We start from the raw sequence: 20,964 nt of genomic DNA on the forward strand, positions 1-20,964 counted from the left end.
CAGCTAAAGATTCCTCATATATTGCCAATTCCTTGATCTTCAATTAAACAACAGCCAAATATAGTTATAACTATAAGGAGAAGGGAGTTTTCTAGAATTGAATATTTTTTCAGACAACTTTCCTTCATGTAATTTGCCCAGCTCTGAAGCTATATTGCAACATACGTTACTGGCACATCTTTGTACTGTGGCTGCTGAGGCACACTGCTTCCTTCCAGAGGTGTCTGGGTCACAGTTGGCATAGATTTGTTCACAAGAACTTGCTTATTTTCTACTTTTTCACCTACAGAAAACAAGAAGAAAAGGCACCATTAAAATGTATCTGTGTCAGAAATACATTTTAAGCTTTAAAAAAAAAAAAAAAAGGTGGAAGACAAACTGGAAGGAACATACCAAGAAGTACGCTCTGCTGTTTGGCTAAATATTGAATGGTAAGGGAATCACTAAACCAGTTTTTTTGGTAAACCAAAGCAGAGCAGCTTGCATGCTGGGTGCACTATGAGAACAGCTATTCAACATAGCCTGGGTCAAAAGTCTGTACAAAAGCATCTGAAGTCATCTGCTCTAAGTATGGAGAAAATTTAGAGGAAACACTTTGTCATGACTGAACTGACAAATTTTAGAAATTCACACCTAAATTTGGGACAGCCCATCATTCTACAATGAGCTGTGCAAAACTACTGTCAGTCCCCTTGTATTTACATATTTCTATTGATACTGGTGTCATATATAGCTTCTCCCTGCTCCATTCCCTTATCCTGCCCTTGACATTGAAAACCAGATCAGGAGGATGCCCAGTGATACAACTGCACACCAAGTATCTACCTCCCACCTCCTCCACTAAATTACACTGATCTTCAGCCTGTGTCTCTTCTGCCCACATGAACTATCTCAAACAGGTTTTTACCTACATGCTGAGAACAGTCTCAGTCTGGAGTCCAGACCAGTCCTATCTATCCTAATACTTCAGAAGATTTTTGCCTTTTTTTTCTTAATTAACTTTGAAAGCTCCATTGTGATGGAGCAAAACTGACCCAATTGTGTTACTATAATGGAATTAAATTTAGTGCCCTTTAAAACACCTTTCTTACTAGATCTTAGCAGATCTATTAAGCCATTTTCTAACTAAAGGATGACAGTACGGGAGAATTCTTTCTCAAATCTATTACCACTGAAAAGTTATACACCTCTCTTTACATTTCTATTTATTTTTCTTATCTCTGCCCAAACATCTTTCTAAAGTGTTAAAACCATAAGGTTTTACTTCCTCAAACAACTGCATTAACTGACATCTTGCTAGGAGATTTTGATGCATGAAATCAAAATAATACGGAGTCTGTCTTTATCCTTAAGAAAACAACAGTACATGACAGACAAACAGGGAAAAACTACAGTATTAAGAGCTTGCCAGCTTGGGAACATAAGAATACAAATTCTAATGCTTCAGTAGATTCACATAATTAAGAACTCACTCTTCTACTTAAATATAAAGCTACTTTTTTTCCTGCACAAAAGTCCCCTCCAATGACTGGTAACATGCTGCTTTGAGGAACTAACTTTTTAAAATTTTCCATCACAATACCGTTGTCCTCAAGACAAAAAACTCCCAAGATGCTAAGTACAACACAAGGTGCACAAGAAATACTGACAGAACATTAATTTCCACTTTGAATACGAACATGCCCTGAGTGAACATGCAGTTTGACCTACCTGGAGAGCAGATACCATCAGCATCTAAAATCTCATGGCGCCAGATGGGCTTACGGGTGGCTGCATCCAGCATCGGCCCCATCACTTTATCAAACGTCTGATTCGTGTAACGCTTCAGTGTACACTTGGCATTCTTGTACACAAGACACCTTCCAAAGCCTAAAATGGAACACAAAGTCATCTGCTGAGGAATTCAAAGATCCTGTATAACACATGACCAGGATAAAATCTGAGCTATGGAATATAAAATATTCTTTATTAGTTAGATTATTCATTGGCTTGAATATGCATAACGTTGTACACGGATACCTGGTGGTGCATAACTTAAACATCAGATCATGTACAGTACAGATCATTTTAGACACTGGACTACAGTCCAATTCTGAACTGTGCTAATCTGCTTCTGTATCTCTGCACACATCATTTCTCTTGAAATCACTGAATCTCTTGAATAATTTTGGTGGTCTCCAGGAAGATGTAACATGGGACTGTAATAGGGTGAGAGGAGCACCTCTTCCTTTCATGAGTTCTAAGAAACCTGAACTTTTATTCATGCTTGTGGCTGGCATAAGTTACTCTAACAAGAAAGTACTAACTGAGTGTTTAGTATAATCAAGCCATTATTCTTCTTTTCCTCACCTAAAATTACATGTACTGTTATAAAATAAGTGGGTTTCAGGTGAGGAAAAGTAGAATCTGTGGAGTTTTTCTCCAAGTACAGCAACTAACCATGATACTAAAAGCTTTAATTACATTTAGAATTACAGAGCCAAGAGCAAGGCTTGCAAATAATCCTGCATTATTTTAGTTCATTTGAAAGATGGCTGTAGCCACATACAGTACATCTATATCTTCAGATTATGTCAAGTAATTCCTGACAAGCACCACAGCTCTCCCTGTAAATGTTACCAGTCTACCAGAAAAGAAAACATTCAGTTTTAAATCATGCCTGTTGTTGTTTTAGAAAAGGAGGCATAAATTAAATGCAGCAGACATTAATGCCAAAGATACATGTCTAGGAATACTATTACTGCTGCCTAGCAACTAGGAAGAAGGGAGTTTGAGGAGGGAATAAAGTGATGGAAGAATCTGATTTTGGCCACCCGAAACTAAAACCAGCTTGATCACTTGCACTATGCCTGCTCTCAAAGGAATTTATGGAGAAAAGGGAGAGAAGAGAGACTAAGTGTTCAGGCAACTCTCCTCCAGCCCTCAGCAGCATTAACATGAAGTGCTGAAGAATTGTGGAGAGAGTCAGAGAGGCTAGACCTACACAAACATGGGTCCCTGTTAGTTAACTTTCCCTTCGGTGCTTATGTACTTTTCCTTAAAATACACTGCACCACAGAGTTGGTATTTTTTTTTAAGGAAGCAGGTAATTAATTTAGCTCTGGATAAATACTAAATTATTTTGCTTTAGACAATACCATTATTTTCTCTCAGAAAGTAGGCAGTACTGCTGCTGCTCCCTCAGAACACCAAGCTCACAAACTGCCTCGGGTTCTATTCCTTTCCTAAATACATTCACAAATCTAATTTCATCTACTGCTTTTGTTACTGGTGGAAATAATGAGACCTCTCTGTTAGTCGTGAACAAAGGTTCAGGTAAACAAAATCTACAAAGCAAGCCCAACAGAACAGATTAACTCATGCCTTATGTTTTTTGTAAACAAAGTATTTGCACTTTTTTTATCCGAGGTCAGAAGTTAGCCATTTTTTCTTATAATATCCAGACTCAGAATTTTATATGCATGTTGGCAACCTCACCACAGTATTGTATGCCTGAAGTTACCATCTCTAATCATACAGAAAACCAACAAAAGCATCCAAAGCAGTTTGGGAATTCAATTTCTTAACTGAAGATCTAATGCTCATAACTGCAATAAAAGTTACTACAGGATAACACTATGAGAAAACAAGCTTATTAGAATATATATTGGAACACACACTGGAGAAGTGGGAAAGAGTTGATGGATCTTACCTCTGTCCAAAGAGGCTTTATTTAAGACAAGAGCATCTTCAATATCGTAGCCACTGTAGCTCATCACAGCGACTGTGGCATTCTGTCCAGCAGGGAGTTTCTCAAAATCTATCAGCTCTATTGTTTTTGTTTTTACCATTGGCTTTTGTGGATAGGCCAGGAGATACATCAGAGTATCTATCCTGTTTCTTTGGTTGTACCCAATAGTACCTGCATGTGAAAGAAAAAAATAAAGCAGCGAACATTACTGAGTTTTCTAGGAATATTTTGGTTAAAAAGTTACCAAAATGCAAATTAATTAAAATCACATAGAAATTCTTCAAGAAAAGAAGGGGAAAAAATAATAAAACAATTCAAACCAAAACAATTTTACATTATTATATTTAAATAAATATATAAGTAGTTTCTTAATTTAAGCTCCCAGTAATATTTATTTTCTCTTGAACAGAGAAAACCTAAGCATCAATATAAAAAGAACAACAACAAAAGAAATAAAAGCCATTTGAAAAAATACAGATAAGATTTTTTTTTAATTACAATACTGAATCCTGCAAGTATCAAGTTTGCTTTTATTGTTCTTATAGCCACTGGGTTTGGGTTTTTTTGTGGAGTTCAACTTGTGTTTCAGAGAGCTGATCCAAAATTTCATGAGAATCAACAGTAAGACTATCAATGAGTTCAAGAGAAACTGTGGATCAAGCTCTTCATCTTCAACAACATTATTTCCTTTTTTGTACAATAATTAGCTCAACAGCAGCCTGTGTTAGAATGGGAAAAAGTATTAACAAAGCATACCACTAGCAGCAGGCCAAGAATGATTTACTTTCTAAAATCAGAAGCACCATTGATAGAAAGACTACAGTAGAAGTCCACTTCAATATTTGTCTTTTTACATGAAATTAATTTTAAATTTACAGTTCAGAATTCAACCCTTTGCATAGACCTCCCAGCTTGAGACTGAAATTTTTGGCCCTGTCCCATCAGAATGCCAAAGTGTCTCCTGAAATCTGAGGAAAAAATAATTAAGACCCAGCGGGGAAACATAAACTGTTGTGTAGCAGAACAAAAGTTAAGGCAGTCATGTTATTGGAGTTTGCTGTACCAGGACTATGCTATGTTTCTAAGCAATTAAGAAATTACAGTCTGAAAAGTTAACATCAATTTAAACTTTTAAGTGCTAAACATTCTGCAGTACTTTGTCCTTAAGATGCAAGTCTTTCAAAACCTTTCCATTTTGTCCTGCAGTATCAGAGCCTGGCTGCTTTCTTGGAAAGGTCAAGGCAGTCAGTGTTCAAGGAAGATTTCACACAGCCAGGAAGCACATCTGAACACAAACCTGCTTACTGGGGAGGTCAGCTTCACATTTTACATGCATCTACTTGCAATTCCCATTTACATAAAGGTCTAGAAAATCAAACTCTAAACCCAGGCATTTCCAAAACCTATCCTGTGCTTGGCACTAAGCTCACTCTCCTAAACCACAAGAGGTCTACCCTTCCCAAAGACAAGAATGGAGAGATAGTTCAACAGCTACTGTCTGAAAATGGACTGTTACAGCTGGCCTGGACTTTCCCAGGTTCTAGAAAGCAGATTCAGTGACATAGGTACAGAATTTTCAAATGACAAGAGAAATCTGGTAGACTTGACAGGCTTGTCTCTTGCTTCAAAGCAGATGTCTTTCTGTCTTTTTCTTGTATAAGGGATTGAATCATCTTTGAACAGTATTTTTTGTCTCCAGTAAGATACAACCCGGTAAGGCCTGGATTCCTCAAGACTGAAGACCTTTGCAGTCCCACCCTGCAAGGCCCCCTATTTCTGATATACCCTGAGATTTCAGTTAGACATTGTTCCCTTTGTACTTTTGACTCAAGTCCCCTAGTTTTCCCAGTATACAGATAGGAAAATATACTTCCAAATTAAAAACTTAAGAGGTTTAGAACATTATTCCCCTCTGCATTTAGAATTTGTGTGCTTTCAGGATAGGTTGCAGTGAAGTTCAGCTTAAATGTTTCACAGATAGGTACATTTTCCTGATGTTGAGAGAAATCTTTCCAAGAGAAAGTCATGCCAAACTTAACTTTCAAACTGCTTGCAATTTTTTTCTCCTCTGATATGCTTATACACTATACCTGCTATGGTTCGCTGGTTAGGGATGCTAAGACAGGATGAAGTCTGGAGCACCAGTTTTATCTTTTACAATTTAAGGGTGTCCTTTACACCTCAGTAACAATCTGTGGGACTCCCCTATATATCAGAGATTTCAGATGACACTTTAGCATATTTCAGGTAACACAAATTATTTCTCTTCAGGTGTTTCATGTATTTCAAAACTGGCATTTTTATCAGAAGTTCAGATAAGCCTAACAGAACTGCTACTGTCTGGGAGCCAGAAGCAACTGACATTACTGAGATTCTGAGCTTCAATAATAAATTATATTCAGGCTATTCTTCAGGAGATGAATGCTGTATCAAATGGAAAACATATACATATATATCAATGACCGATATCCTAGCAGGAAAGAAACTGGTTAAAGAGTGATTCCAGAGCACAAATTAAATAAATTAGCCAAAAAATATGCCATATATCAGCAATATTATTCCTAATGCTAGGATTTAATGGTTACACAAATAATCCTTTCTCTAAACTGGGCTAACAAACCACAGCCTGAAACCACAATCTGCTTATTTAAAATAAAGCAGCAGCTCCCTTCAGAGGACTGGTATGTTGGGACGAGCCCTCTGTGTGGGCGCTGAAATGAAGAAAGTCACTAGTTTTATTTCTGTTTTCTCTCTGAAAGAACAGAGTCCTTGTTTGCTCCAGCCAAACAACCAAGCAAAAGTAAAGTATAATTAAAGTTCACCATAACAAATCCTGCTCACAATGACTAGCATTTATAATTATCCCACCAGCAAGAACCAATTTTTTTCATTGGTAATTAGCCCTGGTTAAAGCAAAACACACAAAGTTGACCTGGATACAACAAAGATGATTTTCTTGCTTTTCTCAGTACTTGATATATTGTGAATGCACGTGTGCATTCTTTCTTTTTTTTTTCCGTTTCCTGACAGTTTTTTTTCCCTTCTTTTTAAGTATGACTTGAGTATCCTTTAGTGTGAAATAATCACTACAAAAGCACTATCTACTGATATTTAGCATAAATGAGGAATTGTTATTCCAATGCTGAAAGTTTTAAGAACTCACCAGAACAAACAGCCAGCTAAAAAACAAGCATTAATCCAATTCTCTGGTGTATCACTTACAACAACATTAAACTGTACAATCTAAATTAACAAGGATACAGAAATCAATCTACTTGAGCCAAAAGGGCTTTTACTGCACATGTCAAGAAAAGAATTGCTGTAATTCTGTACTTCCCGTTTTCTCCATGGATTTTCTATGATGCTGTCTTTTTATATGAGCACAAAGCAAGAGAGTTTTTAAATGCTGTGATAAACCTTGTGGAGGGGGCTCCGACTCAGCTCAGACAGACAGTCACAGTACATGCATTAAGTGATCTGGATGGTAGGTGTTAGAAATACTCCTTTCACAGTAGAAAGATTAGAGAGTGGGTTAAAAAGACTATGGGTAAAATATGGGGGCGGGGGGAGCTCATTTCTGCCTCAGCACTTCTGTGCCTACTACTAAGGAGAGGAGAGGTGTCAAAACGAGGTCGTGTTGCAGAGCACAAACACTCCTCAAAGAGCAGTGGCAGAACAGAACTGCGGCCACAGCACACCCAGATCCAGCTGTGATGACCAGCAACAGCTGGTTTTGCTTTGAGGTTTGTTTAGATTTTGTGCCCCTAGGCTAGCTGTACAAAATTTAGGAGGACTCTGGCTCTCAGTCCACCAGAGAATTTTCACAACTGTCAAAACCTCCCAGCAGTCAGTTCCTTGAAGCATATTTATCTTCTCAACTCAATTTTAACACATTCAGCTGGCTACTGTACAAGGCAGAGCAGAATATAAAGAGCTTTGCTACTTAACAGAAGCAGAAAAGTACATGATACATTAACAGGCTTTTTTTGTGACATCAAAGTTTTTGCTTCATTATAAGCTTCTACAACAAAGCTCTCACCCACCTATGTCTGTCCCCTCAAATACTTCCTTTTCTTTCAGAGGTTAAAGTAATAATCAACACCCAAACCCTCCTTTTCTTAGTCAAGACTTGCGTTATGTCTTTTGGGTTGAAGCTGCAGTGCACAGTTGTGCTGTGAGTGTACAGCTTGCTTTGTGTACCCACACCATCACTTACACAGCAGCACATGTGCATGTGCAATATGGGGGATTACTGGCAGGAAAACTGTATTTTTTCATTCTTCAAATTAGGCTTTTACACAGTCACAGATGTACAATGTGCAAAATTGACTAGGGTTTTATGTCTTAACGGAATTTAAAAGCTCAGTTTAGAACTATTTCTCTAACTTTCTCTAACTAGAAGCCTTTGATCCTCTTAAGCATTATTTTACTAACACACGAAATGCAAACATTTCATTTGTTTGCAATTGAAAAACAAATTGCAAACAGTTGTAGCTTAAAATCTCAGAAGTACTTAAAATGAAAATACGAGAGTCATGTATTTTCATCTTAAGTACTTCTGAGATTTTAAGCTACAACTGTTAACCTTGCACTGAAATGTCAACATTCAACTGAGGTCTTTGCAGCTGCTGTTATATTTACTACCTAACTTCCTCTCAGTCTTACAGTTCAACCTGCAACACATGGTAAATAATCTATGCCAAAACTGAGGGGTTTTATTTCAATTTAATTTTACTGAAATCCAGTTTGGTCATTAAGTGCAGCTCTAGTCCTCCAACAAGATGACTCATCTACCCCTGAAAGGGAGGTTTCAGGACATGTAATGCTCTCCAGAAGAAACACTATTTTAGGACTCAATACTTGTCAGGGACACTGAATTACAGACCTCACTCCAATCTCTGATGTTCACTCTCCACTTACTTGTGCTTTCACACCTTTCCTTAGCTTGATGCTGCTTAAAAGAGACTTAAAAAAGAAAAGACTGTCCAAAGCTGCTGGCACAGCCCTGTGATGTGGCCAGAGGGGGTGGGTCAGTGTTGACAAGCACAAGGCTCTCCTCTCCCAGCCTGAACCCCAGGCTCCCTTCACCACTCCAGGTCTCGACAATCGAGGGAGTGACACAGAGGACTTGGACATGAAACTTTCCCCATGGCAGTGTTGGATGAGGAGCTGCTCTGCAATCTCAGTATGGAGAATGAAAGCAATTAAAGTGGATAGTAACTTAAAGGTTGGGGTTTGAAGTACTTCATCGTATCTCTTCACAAAAATAAACAGAAAAAAGTATGTGCAATGTTTCAGGAATACCCTCTAGGTCTCATCTGATCAGTGAATGCAGAGAAAAATCATCTCTGCCCCTACATATTGCCACATATGGTGGCTTTTTTTTTAAGCACTTATTACAAAAAGCTTCAGGTGTTTGCAGGTACTTCAGACAGATCAAAATAAAGCTCAAGTCATGTGCCAACTTTTAAAATTTACTTTTATCTAGCTGCTTATTGTTTGAGTCAGGTGTTTTGTCATAACAAACTGAAACAAAGGCTTTTTTTATTGCTCAAGATATTCAATGGCTTTTGTGTTCCTAGCGTCAGCAGGAACGTCAGAGGATTGTATCCAAGGAGCTAAATGTGCAAGACCTAGGGTCAAAGCAGCTGAATACACCAACCTCAGAAAACACAGACAATGAATTGCAAATGACACTCAAAACAAAACGGAGAAAAAAACCTTCACACAGAAAACTACAAAAGAACTCCACAGATACTGAATTGGCTTTCTGTACACACTGATCCTGCTTAACTGTGTGTGGTAACTAACCAAACCTTCTGAGACTAATAGTCATAAAATAGAGACTCAGGGGTAGGGGAAAGATAATGGGATGGGGGAGAACTGTAAGGAAAAAGATTGCATTGCTCCTCTTTCCACCCACCCTTTTTTAAAAATTTAAATAGAGAACACACATCTTGCTATTTTCTGTTTTCATGTGCTCAACATGATGGTTCAGCACAAGGCAGTTACTTTGCTATTAATTCTGCTGGAGAAGTCTCACAAAAGGTGTAGTGTTTAAGCTTTGAAAACACAGCACAAAATAAATGGTTTACTAAACCTAACTGAAGTGGCAGTTCCTTCATGAGACAGAGTTGTGCTACTGTAGCTCCCAACTTGCAAGCAAGCCATCAATAGAAGCCATGAAACCAGCCTGTAGAGCACCACTGTGAATGCAGCTGTCTGAATTGATGTATGACTGCTCAGGCTCCTCTGCCTTGATCACAGGCCATAGACTTGGACACTTTAATGCTGGTTTCACTGAGTATTAACGAAAGGATCAGAACTTAACTGCAGCAAATTTACAAAACAGCTGGGTTTTAATGACCAGATATGACACTGTCAAATTAAATAATAAGTAATCAGAAAATTAATTTTCTTTCAGTGCTCGCCCCCTTCATCCAAAACAGCAAAAGCAAAAAATCTAAACCATGGCTGTGGAAAGTGTTCAAATTACTAACTACTCTCTTTCACACTTGATTCTTCTTATTCTCTGATGTCAATGTTAACTATTCATATATTTAAGGCACTTACTCAACCAGTCAAAGAAATGCTCCTCAATCTGTGCTCTCTCTTTGTGAGAACACTTTTTAACTCTTTTTTGTCTGGAAACCCACAGCACATTGCATCATAAAGAGAAGTAAAAACCCACTCTGCCAATCCTGCAGATATGCTGAAAACTTGGAAGTCGTGATAATTTCCAATAAAACCCAATAGAAAATGCAAAAGTGTCCCAGTTTATTAAAATTTTCTTTTAAGTATTAAGAACTGCAGATATAGTCTTCATTAAGTAAAACTGACTGGTACTTTTCTCACATTAATCTTTCCAAGTTTTAGAGGTAAACTCTTTCTTTTCTCAAAGCTAAAGAAGTGCTCTTTTCCTAGCAAAGCTTTTATGTGAATCAGGAAAGAAAGAATTTTTGTTTGTCACTTCTGCTACATAGCTTCAAAAACTACATAACACTTCAAAGAGGAATAAAAAGTGAAGTCTTACCCATGGCTTGTTTCCCCATGGCACACTGGTAAGTGTTCCTTGGGGACTGGTTGTGGTGAGGATATGGAATCAGCCCAGCACAGACACCCAGAAGGGTGAAAGGCTCAATCTCCAAATGGGTTGTATCTCTTAAAAGAAAGAAAGAGTACCAATTATGGCAGGCTTGTGAACAATTTCAGTAGAATTTATTTAATTTAGCAGTATCGCATAACACTTCAAAATCTATTCTGTTCAGGAGAATGTAAGTCAGTAGGACCTCAAAACATGGATTCACGACAAGATTTTTATTTTTATTACAAAAACCCAACAACTTTCTTTTGGTTGTAAGTGTTTCCACATGAAAAGAAATGAAGGAGAAATAAATCAGGGTTCATGAAATTCCATAATGGAGGAAAAGCCTCCAGATAATGACAACCTGAGGGAGGCTCAGTAAGACAATAAAACATCGGTTTATACAGTAAGACCCAAAATGCCTTAAGGAATGTCTTCTCATGTAATGAGAGTACTCTGCATCAAATTACTAATCTCAGAGATCCAGAAATCCACTGGGGAGATGGAAAAAGGAAGAGCACAACAGATTCAGGTATTAAAATAAACTGTTTTAGTTTTCCAAGGTCAGCTATATCAGTCAAGGAGAAAACATCTGTCTCCAAACCAGATCCACTGCCATAGGCACATGACATAATACAACACTATTTGAAAAGCTCTGCAAATATTTTGGAAGTGATTATGTTGTTAAAAGACAGTATTGATGAGAAGTAAAAAGACAGAGAAAAGGAGTAAAGACAGAGAGACAATTTGTTCTATCTGGCACGAGCTTCAGAGGAGAAAGTCCATGCTCAACAAAGACAAATCATAGCATGCATTGGGATGCAATTGGAGAGACTCAAAACTAAGAATGAAGTGTACAGTAAAGCTTGGCTGGAGCAGATATGACTTTAAATCAAGATAAATAATTAGAAAGTGGGGAATTACAAAATACAGATTATTATAACTGAACCTATTCAAAGCCTATCTTTCAAGTCCTGGATTTACTACAGAGATCTTGGGTTTATGTGTACATTGCTTCTCCCAGACATCTAAACCCAATGCATTCTCAAAATCTCATCTTTAATCTTTGACTTCTCTTGAAGTCCTTTGGAAGACTTTAATTATTTAAATAAATTAATTTGATTATTTAAATTCAGGATCTTGCCAAGGAAATGACAGAGAAGTCTTTATCATGGCAACACTCAAAATTGACAGCCAAGCACTGTAAACTAAAAAAGGCTAAGGAATTACCCACAAGCACATAGAGACTGAAGAAAAGTGCCAGCAGGAACATTCTAAATAAACAATATATGTACTACTGGAAAAACAATGAAATCTGAAAGCTTAAAAAAAGAGACCAGGAAATCCTGAAGATTAAGCCAATGAAAATATCTATTAGTGCTAGAAATCTTTATAAATCACAAATACACCTGAAGAACCTAAAAATCACCTGCAGAGGATAGCCACTGTTTTTCTCCACTGATAAAAAGCAGCTATGTTATCTAAAGCCTGTCTTATGAAGATACTAATGGGAGAATCCAAACTGCAGTCAAGTAATTGCAAAATGGTCTCAAGAGCAAACTGGAAGCAGAGACTGCTCCCCCATTCTGCAGAACTTCACAGAACTGGTGACACTTTTCAAACAATAAAACCAGAAGCCTGACACTTACTGATAGTGAAGTTTGCAGGTTTCTTCAGAGGGTACAAGTGCATGGAAGTAGATACACATTTGCATTTATGGTATTCAACAAATGTCTTCTACCAGTGAGGTTAATCCTATTTCAACCAAAGATGATGCAACCTACACAGATCCTACTACCTTGTGAACTATTCCAGAGTGCTAATGGGAGACCTTCAAACTTTACAGGGCAGTTCAATTTCTGCAGGTCAAAAATGCCACTGCCAGAACCAGGCCCAAGAAAGGAAAGGCAACCTCATGAGTTTGAAAAGCATAGTTACAAATGCGTAAGGAAGAAACTGAACACATTAGAGTCAAATACTCCAAAGAAAACCCCTCTAGTTGGATTGGAAAGATAAAGAGAGGATACTGCAGCTAAAAGAAGCCTGTATTACCTGGGATACTCCAGATAGTGGGTTGTATCAGTGGCATTACCAGAATATGTTGTACCAACATGGTCACACCATTTAAAATGCAAGATGATCATCTGGGGAAAGGGGGTACACAACTCAGCTATTCAGGATGTAGGGAGTATCATTACCAAACACAAGGAGCAATGTGCTCATATGATGCAAGCTCAGATACTTATGGCACTGTTAGCACTGAAGCCAAACTCAAAACAATTGCTGGACAGTACAAGAATCTTCTGAGTTTCCTGCAAGTTGCTGAGGAGTCCTTTCCTCACACTGGTCCACTGGAAGTTCACTTTCTCCTCCACTTTTAGATTAAACAATGATTTCATGTGATACATTCCCATCAACCTTCCTAGCTGAGTCAGTTGTCCTATAACTTTTCAGCTCTGGTGCTTTGTGGAAGTTATTTAATTTTGGCACAAATGACAGCAATTGTGTGTGCTCTTCTTTGCTCATGTATACAGAACTCAGTCAAGAGCATGCAAGAGTAATCTCTTAAAGTGATAAAGTCTTCAAAAGCCTGGGTAGGAGCAATGCAATTTAATTAGCAGAGTTAATGCATTGCATTTAGCAAAGGTTAAAGATAATTGAAGAGCTCACCCAGCTCCTCTGAAATCAATGATGTATTTCTATTAGCTTGCAGGAATACCTGACCAGGACAGATTATTTAGAAAAAGAATTTTCTGCATAAATCTACCAATCAAACATTCATAGAGATAACTTCTAGCATTTCATATTCAGGCTTCAGTTTACAGGATATTGTCAGAGAAACATCAAAAAACAGTAAAAAGATAGGAAGCCTTAAAAATTTAAAAGAATCCTTCATTTAATGTAGGCTCTTTAATTACAGTCAGAAGACAAGAGTAAAAAAAAATTGCAGCAGGTCCTTCAAATATGTGGAAAATATAACAGAGCTGGAAATCTCTCTGAATTAAAATCACATATCAAAAATGGTTTTAAGATGTCTGGTAAAGAACACACAGAATGATGCTGACATTTTTATTGGGGCCTATTATACATCCAAAAGTCAAAGGGAAGGTCTCCTTCCAGCACCCCATTTACTGTAAGGTGGGTGTCTAGGTGTTTCTTTATAGCCAGAAAAGAAATTTCCACACAATCATGATATGCTAAGATAATCAAATAACATGTGGAACCATTTGCCTTCTGGATACCTATTGGAGAAGATTATTTATGATGAGCAGCCCAATGATCAGAACAAAGAAAAGAGCAACATCCAGAGAAAGAAAGTATATACCTTTAAGTATGTAATATTTTTGAGAGTTAGTGGCAGAAACAGCTCTCCCAAAATCTGAACCATTTTTTGTAACTTCCCAGGGATAACTTAGGATGTGTGTAGACAGATTTCTCCCTTTAGCTTTCATCTAGAGTTGTTTCAACCATTAGCAAGGGAGCAATGTGTACGTGTCAAAATGTAACAGTAATGTGAAACAGTAACATTATTTATATGTTTGCATTTCAGAAAGTTACCCTATGAAAGTTTTTCCTGTACCAGTTACTGAATGCATACTTACTTATTGATTGTATTTTCATACAGAGCAATGTTACAGTCATTTTCTTCATTTACATCCAAATATTCAACGAGGCCTTCATGCAAGAAGTCTTCAAAATTCCTATAAATAAGTTAAAAATTACACAAGAAGTACTGACCTTATATTTCTGCAAACATAAAATACTTAGTGCATATATTAAAGGAATGCAACATGTAAAGCTAAACCAGATAAATTCTTCTACATGTAAAGTTCTGTGCATATTACATATTGAAGAAAAATGTGGTTTTTTAATTAATCCTGTTGCCCATTCACTGCTTCACAGTCTGACAGATGAATGTTACTTACTTGAATAACTAAATAGTGTCTTCTCATATGTACTCATCATCACTGTAAATGTAGGCAAATATAAGGATAATCACACATGTTTTTATGATAGTTTTGTGAAATTTAATTAGAGCTAAATTTAAATGCCTTTGTTTTAGTGTGGGTTTTTTAAAAAATACATTAACTAAGAATCTGCAAGGACTTTCAAAAACTCTGAATGTGCCCAGTTTAGGGTGGTTGATACTCCTGTGAGGTGTTTGATTTTTCAGTCAGGAGGGTGATACTGCCTCAAACCTTCCACCTGCAGAAAGATGAGGCTGTGAGATGTATTTATTCTGTATACTCACCAAAACTCACAGCAGTAACAAAGCAGGAACACCAGCCTTAATTTGACTTTAAACAGAAAATCTCCCCTACAAAGATTATGAATTTAAATAGGAGAGCAGACTTCTCTAATTAGTTAACCCCAAGACTGAAATATCTCCACACAGTATTTACTTGGTGACGATGAATATGGACTACTTGAATTGTGTACCTGTAGCCCTGAGCCAGTTCTTCCATATGTTTGTTTGTAACTGCAGGTTTTTGCTTCTTGACAATTATGTACGGCCTGAAATTTAAAAAAAAAAAAAAAAAAGAATTCTTACAGTAAATACTTAGGCAGCGTTCATTACTAAGAACCCTGCCTATGCACAACCTATTCTATAAACTGTTCTTAAAATTTATCAGCCTTTAACTGATAAAACCACATAAACAAAATCAGTAACTATTCAGACCTTAGTTTGATGCAATTTAAAATGTCTATCAGAAAAATCAAGACTTAAATTTTGAGGTGAAAGCCATTTTTCCCCCTTTAAATCGTTCAACTAAAATTTTTTAAGTTTTACCTACAGATTTTGATGATGGCTTTAAAAGATTTGGGATTTCCCAAACTACAAAGCTAAGAACAGCATTTTGTACCGTGGTTATTGCAGGGATTTTAGAGAACACTGAGAGAACAGTTTGTGCTTAAGTGTCCACATGCAAGGCTGCATTTTGCAATTGCCTACAGGCTGTAAAGTACAGGCATTTACTGTGGGTGCTCTCTGATGAATCCATAAATTTCAATAGCACATGGATCTCTGAAGGCTTCCCTACCACACAAAAACACTGACACAAAGGATGGCATGCAAGAAGGCAACGTCAAGGGCTGTTGCTATTTGGACAAGTTGCTTTGATAAAGAGCAGCAAATGGCTACAAGATACTTGTGGAGTCCCCTCTGAAGTCTAAATAACTGTTAGAAGACTAATAAGCACTTTTAAATGGTTAATAGGGATATCTGAACAATTGCAGGGTGAGGGGTGCCACAAAGCAAACTTGGTAAAGCCTTGCAAATCCACATGATTTCTCTTGCTTTTATTTTAAAAATGGGAAGCTTTACTGCCAGCTCCCAAACGAAACATATTAGCCCTGACTGGAAAAGTGATTTCTCTGCCACTGAATATGGCCCTACTCAGGATCTCTTGACCAGGTATGATTAATTGCTGGTTTGTGCATTTACTATTTTAGAGCTTCTGACATGCCTCAAATTGCATTCAACATGCTCTGAGATTCAATTAATGAACAAAGTAGAATGCCACCAGTAGTTGTGACTGCTGCTTTGTTGAAGTGAACACAGAATATGCACACAGTCAGTCAATCCTAAAATAGGGATATATTCATTAACCCATTCTGCCTCTCCCTGCCTCTGCTTATTTTGACTGAGGGTTATTTAAGGAGAAAAGAGATGCTCAAGTCTTACTGAATTTACTTAAATCACTTCCTGTGAAAAGTCTTAGCCCAGTGCATAGAAGTTTATAGCCAGTTCAGCAGTGAGGTAATTCTGATGAGAAGTTTACCTGCACAATCTCCCTCCATCAGAGGAAATGTAGACACATCTGTCAGACAGGTTTGTGGAGATGGAAACGAATTCGTTGATATAACCAGCACGACGCAAGATCCGAAAGGTGTTGACTAATTTCTGGTGATCACGTATGACACCAAGGATGTTACCTGGTCAGAGAGAGAATAAATACCTCTTTGCAAATCCAAAACTATTTACAAATTCTGATCACGTGTGGCATGCGTAGAAGTACTTCCTGCTTCTTGTAAATAATGAGTAGTTGTAAAATTTCCCTTCTCTAACATGAATAAGAACCACCTCTTTTTTCCTCTCAACTCAAAGTTGTCAGAATTTCACAAGTCATCTTCCTGCATGCTTCCAAACAGCCCAAGAAACCAAATGGTGTGGTTCTTCCAGCTTTCTTCAAGTATGTTTCTGCTGAGAGGCCCATTCATCAGTTGGTGCACAACAACTCTGAAATCTGCAATTTCACCTGTACTGAAATGGATTCAAGGTTTCCAAGAACAGACCAAGGAACGGCTCTGCTGTCTTGTCAGAAATTTTACAGTCCTGATATTTTGATGTAAGTGATCACTCACAGTAGTACTAGAATTTTTCTTTTAGGTACTTAGCTCAACTCAGCTATCTTAGCAGGGTACTTCAGCTCATACTTAAATATTCTGACGCATGATGAACAAACAAGAGAGTAAGACTCATTTAAAGAATCAACTGACCAAATTTTAATATATAAAATTTATATTAAAAATATAAGTTTTAATATATAAAATAAACATCTATGCTCACATTTTAAAAACTTTAAAGGAGAAGGCAAAGGATGATCGTTTAGGGGAGATTTAAGACAACATAAGGGTCTTTACAGCTTAAAGAATTTGTACTTAACAGACTGTGCCTTTTTAAGTCATAAGTTTAAATCAGGATCAAGTCAGCTATCCACAAGTTTGAATTTTTTATTAAACCCACAAACCAGTGGATTGAACAGTAACTTGGCCTGTCTCACTTAGTACTAGTTCATCTACATTTGGGAACAGACTATCTTGTTCCGTACTCCGAACTGAGCTTGTCAAGGAAGAGTCCAATATTTTGCCTCTGCACTCTCCTTTGGACCATAAGACAGAAGAGAGTGCATGTGGTTTCACTGAACCTTATCTTTAACACACTGCTAGAGAAAAGCAGAGCAAAGGAATGTAGTTTGGTCAAGTGTTGCTTTTATGTTACCAGGAAAAGGCAGGGTTGAAGAATAACTGCTGCTTAATTCAAGCGTAAATGGAGAATTTACTCATGGTGACAGACATTACACATGAGTCCCTGGAAATAGATGCTACTGACAAAAGGCTGTTTTGAAATCACAGTCAAAAATGTCAGTATTTTGAAATCTGATATCTATTGTTTTAGAAACCTACAAGATCAGTTGTAAAAGAAATATGAACATGCAGATGCAAAGCACGTGTGCCAAATCATCCCTTTAACAAGACAAGCCTGGTTTTCATGGTCTAATTTTTCTCATCACATACAAAGCAAGATGCCCCTTCAAAGGTATTTTTAAAGAGAACAGCATTGCTAAACTTCACAAACAATAATCTGATGTTTCCTTTCTGTTTTTAAAGGCTCTTTAAAATGCACTCATATATATAAAACATATAAAGATTACAGAAAACTAAATGCTTTCTGTAAAGAAAGATCTGAATTTGTAAATTGATTACAGTATTACATATTACAAATTGAAGTTATTTTCTTTTAAAAGTACTTTATGAATGGCACCTCCTTTGGCCAATATCTAAAAAACAAACAAACCTCTAGTTGAATGTACATATTTTTGTGCCTATTTATGCAAGTGAACTTAAAAACAAGGCTGAAATTTGAGAAAGCTTCCATTTCCCAGCTACACACATCTGCAGTCAGAGTTCTGAAGACCCAACTTCATGAAACTAAGTGCCATCATCTAGCCCATCTACTTTGCCCAACCCTATCAAAATATTTACAAAGGAAATAATTTGCAAGTGGAAAGCAGCATCTGCTGTTGACTGTGATCCAAGAACTACTGGAGGGTTTCTGAAGCCTAAGTCTCCATCAGCAACAAATCGGAGTCAAGACTGCTGAAAAGTAACATACCATTAAGAAAAACCAGGAACACGTTTGGGTATGAAAGTTCTTCACCACAGAGCAAGTTGACATCTTCAACTCCAAGATTACTGGCTAATTTAATAATTGGGCCATCTTCCATATCTGTAGTAATGTGAGTCATGAGGGCAAGGTTTTTAACCAAACCACAGGCCTAGGAAAAAACAAAACCAAAACCCACTAATTTTATCCCTTCTCTTTCTACATGTTAACAAACATACTTGCATTTTCCTCCCCAAACTGTATTTATGATTGACAAAAACAGATAACAAAGTGAAAGAAATTAAACAAATTAATTACTCTGAAATTTTGGAGGAAAAAAAAGATAGAATTTTCGGTATCACACCGAAATGTAATGTTTTAGCATTTACAAGCTAATATAAAATATAGGCACTGAAATAGATTTTAAGTTAACCAACCAACTATAACCCTGTATTTCTTTCCTCAGCTACTCGGCAACATAATAGAAATACAAAATCAGTCCATTTATCAATTTTACCTGTATCCTGTATGTTCTAGGAGAAACATTAACATTTTTAAATGAAAAAGTATCTTACACAGTGTAACTTTATTTCAGCTGCCTAGTAAGACTAGCTCATATTGACTTATCCAGAAAGTCCAGAGTTCCTCGCCCCAGAGTATCTTCTATTAAAAAAAAAAAAAAAAAAAAAGGAAAGCCAAACAAAACAAAAAGACTGTCAGAATTAATTCTTTGATTGAAATATGTACAAAGATGGTTTTCTTCCTCAAGCTGATGGCTAAAGAAATGGTGGTACATGTTTCCAGAAACACTGCAGGTTGATGCTGCAACTTCAAAACAGAATGTTTATTACAGAACAAAGGGAGAGGGGTTTAGGACTCCTCTCTTTCTGTTCTCACCAAAAGAGAACAAGGAGTTCCACTGCAAAAATGGGACCTGTTCAGGTCATTCTCATATAGCCAAATGATTTCAGAACTGCTTCCAGACAGTCTATGCAGGAGAAAAAAGGCAATATAGTAAGGAGGGCAAGGATGTAAACAGGTAGGATGTAAGAAGTCACACAAGTTGTGCTACCAGGCTGAGGATAATTTATCTCTGCAGAAACCTCCTCATCAGAATTATTCTGCTGATGGAGGACCACCTGCTTCAAATTAAACAGTGCCTCCATTTGTCAGGACAAGAAACACAGAAAGCAAAACAGAAATTCCTCACCTCTCCTTCAGGAGTATCAGAAGGGCAGAGCATACCCCACTGAGATGGCTGTAGCGATCGAGGACCACTGACTTTCCTTGTCTTTTCAAACTGAGAAGAGATCCTGGTCATCATTCCCAGAGCAGATATGTAAGACAAGCGGGACAAGACTTGTGTCACACCTTGCCGGTCCATCTTGAATCTCTTTAGAGACCAATTTCCCTGCAGAATAAAATTAATGTTTCAAAAGAATTTGTGCAGTTCATCCTTGTCTTGACTTCTTCCAGAGTCTAGACAGAATGATATCTGAGGAGCTTTGCAAAACAAATGTTGCCCATTTATATAAACCAAGTTTCTCACTACCTATGTGCCTGTAAATTCTTACTTATAGCATATCTGTATTAAGGATTAAAGAGAAGTTGAAACAAAAGGACTGCTCTTTCAGATGAAAGGATACTTTTGCTATTACATATTTCATCACAAAAATAGTCTTTTTCATCTCTCCCTCACAGTTAAATAGAAACTCAAATTTAGCTAAATTAAATTATTTTGGTTTTGTTTTGTAGATTTTTTTTTTAGTATTTTAAAAAGGAAAAAAAAGGTCTTGGAGTGATATAACACTTTTACAATAGATTCCACAAGCTTTCAGTTTTGCCTTTTCCATGTTTTGTTACTTTTGTAGGAAACACAGACATCTATGCTGGAGCAGTCTGACATTAAAGCCCTCTGTATTTTTTTGAAGTCTTTTGGTTTTGGAATCCAGAGGAAAAAGAGTCACTGATGTGTCTTCCCAGAGAAGAGTGTGTGTGTCTGAGGAGTAGGTCTTCCCAACTTCCATTTAATTTACACCTAATATGACATGCAAGATCCATGCACATCTCAGAGGTTTTCTGTTTCAGGACTGTCACAGGCACTCTCATTTTGAGGAGAACAGAGGAGCTCAGAGCATGTTCTAGGACACAAATATGTTTCCATGCCAAGTAGATTTAATAATCTCTACTGCAATATTGAAATTTGGTGCTACAATTTTGTCTCTGTGACATTTAATCCATATCCAGTTCTCAGCACCTGAT

General features: G+C 37.1%; 1 protein-coding gene across 3 annotated transcripts in view; it reads right to left on the reverse strand.

The window, feature by feature from the left end:
* The window catches only part of POLR3B (RNA polymerase III subunit B), a 69,200-nt gene that overhangs the window by 21,394 nt on the left and 26,842 nt on the right, over window positions 1-20,964 (reverse strand). For all 3 annotated transcript variants that reach the window (XM_053943629.1, XM_053943630.1, XM_053943628.1), the window contains exons 14-22: window positions 19,913-20,113; window positions 18,712-18,874; window positions 16,598-16,751; window positions 15,255-15,329; window positions 14,417-14,515; window positions 10,764-10,891; window positions 3,692-3,901; window positions 1,711-1,869; window positions 166-283 (exon numbers count right to left, since the gene is read on the reverse strand). In XM_053943629.1, the coding sequence (XP_053799604.1) occupies window positions 166-283; window positions 1,711-1,869; window positions 3,692-3,901; window positions 10,764-10,891; window positions 14,417-14,515; window positions 15,255-15,329; window positions 16,598-16,751; window positions 18,712-18,874; window positions 19,913-20,113 (1,307 nt within the window). The remainder of the gene's footprint in view (window positions 1-165; window positions 284-1,710; window positions 1,870-3,691; window positions 3,902-10,763; window positions 10,892-14,416; window positions 14,516-15,254; window positions 15,330-16,597; window positions 16,752-18,711; window positions 18,875-19,912; window positions 20,114-20,964) is intronic.

Source organism: Vidua chalybeata, chromosome 5, assembly GCF_026979565.1.
Source record: "Vidua chalybeata isolate OUT-0048 chromosome 5, bVidCha1 merged haplotype, whole genome shotgun sequence".
Taxonomy (NCBI): Eukaryota; Metazoa; Chordata; class Aves; order Passeriformes; family Viduidae; genus Vidua; species Vidua chalybeata.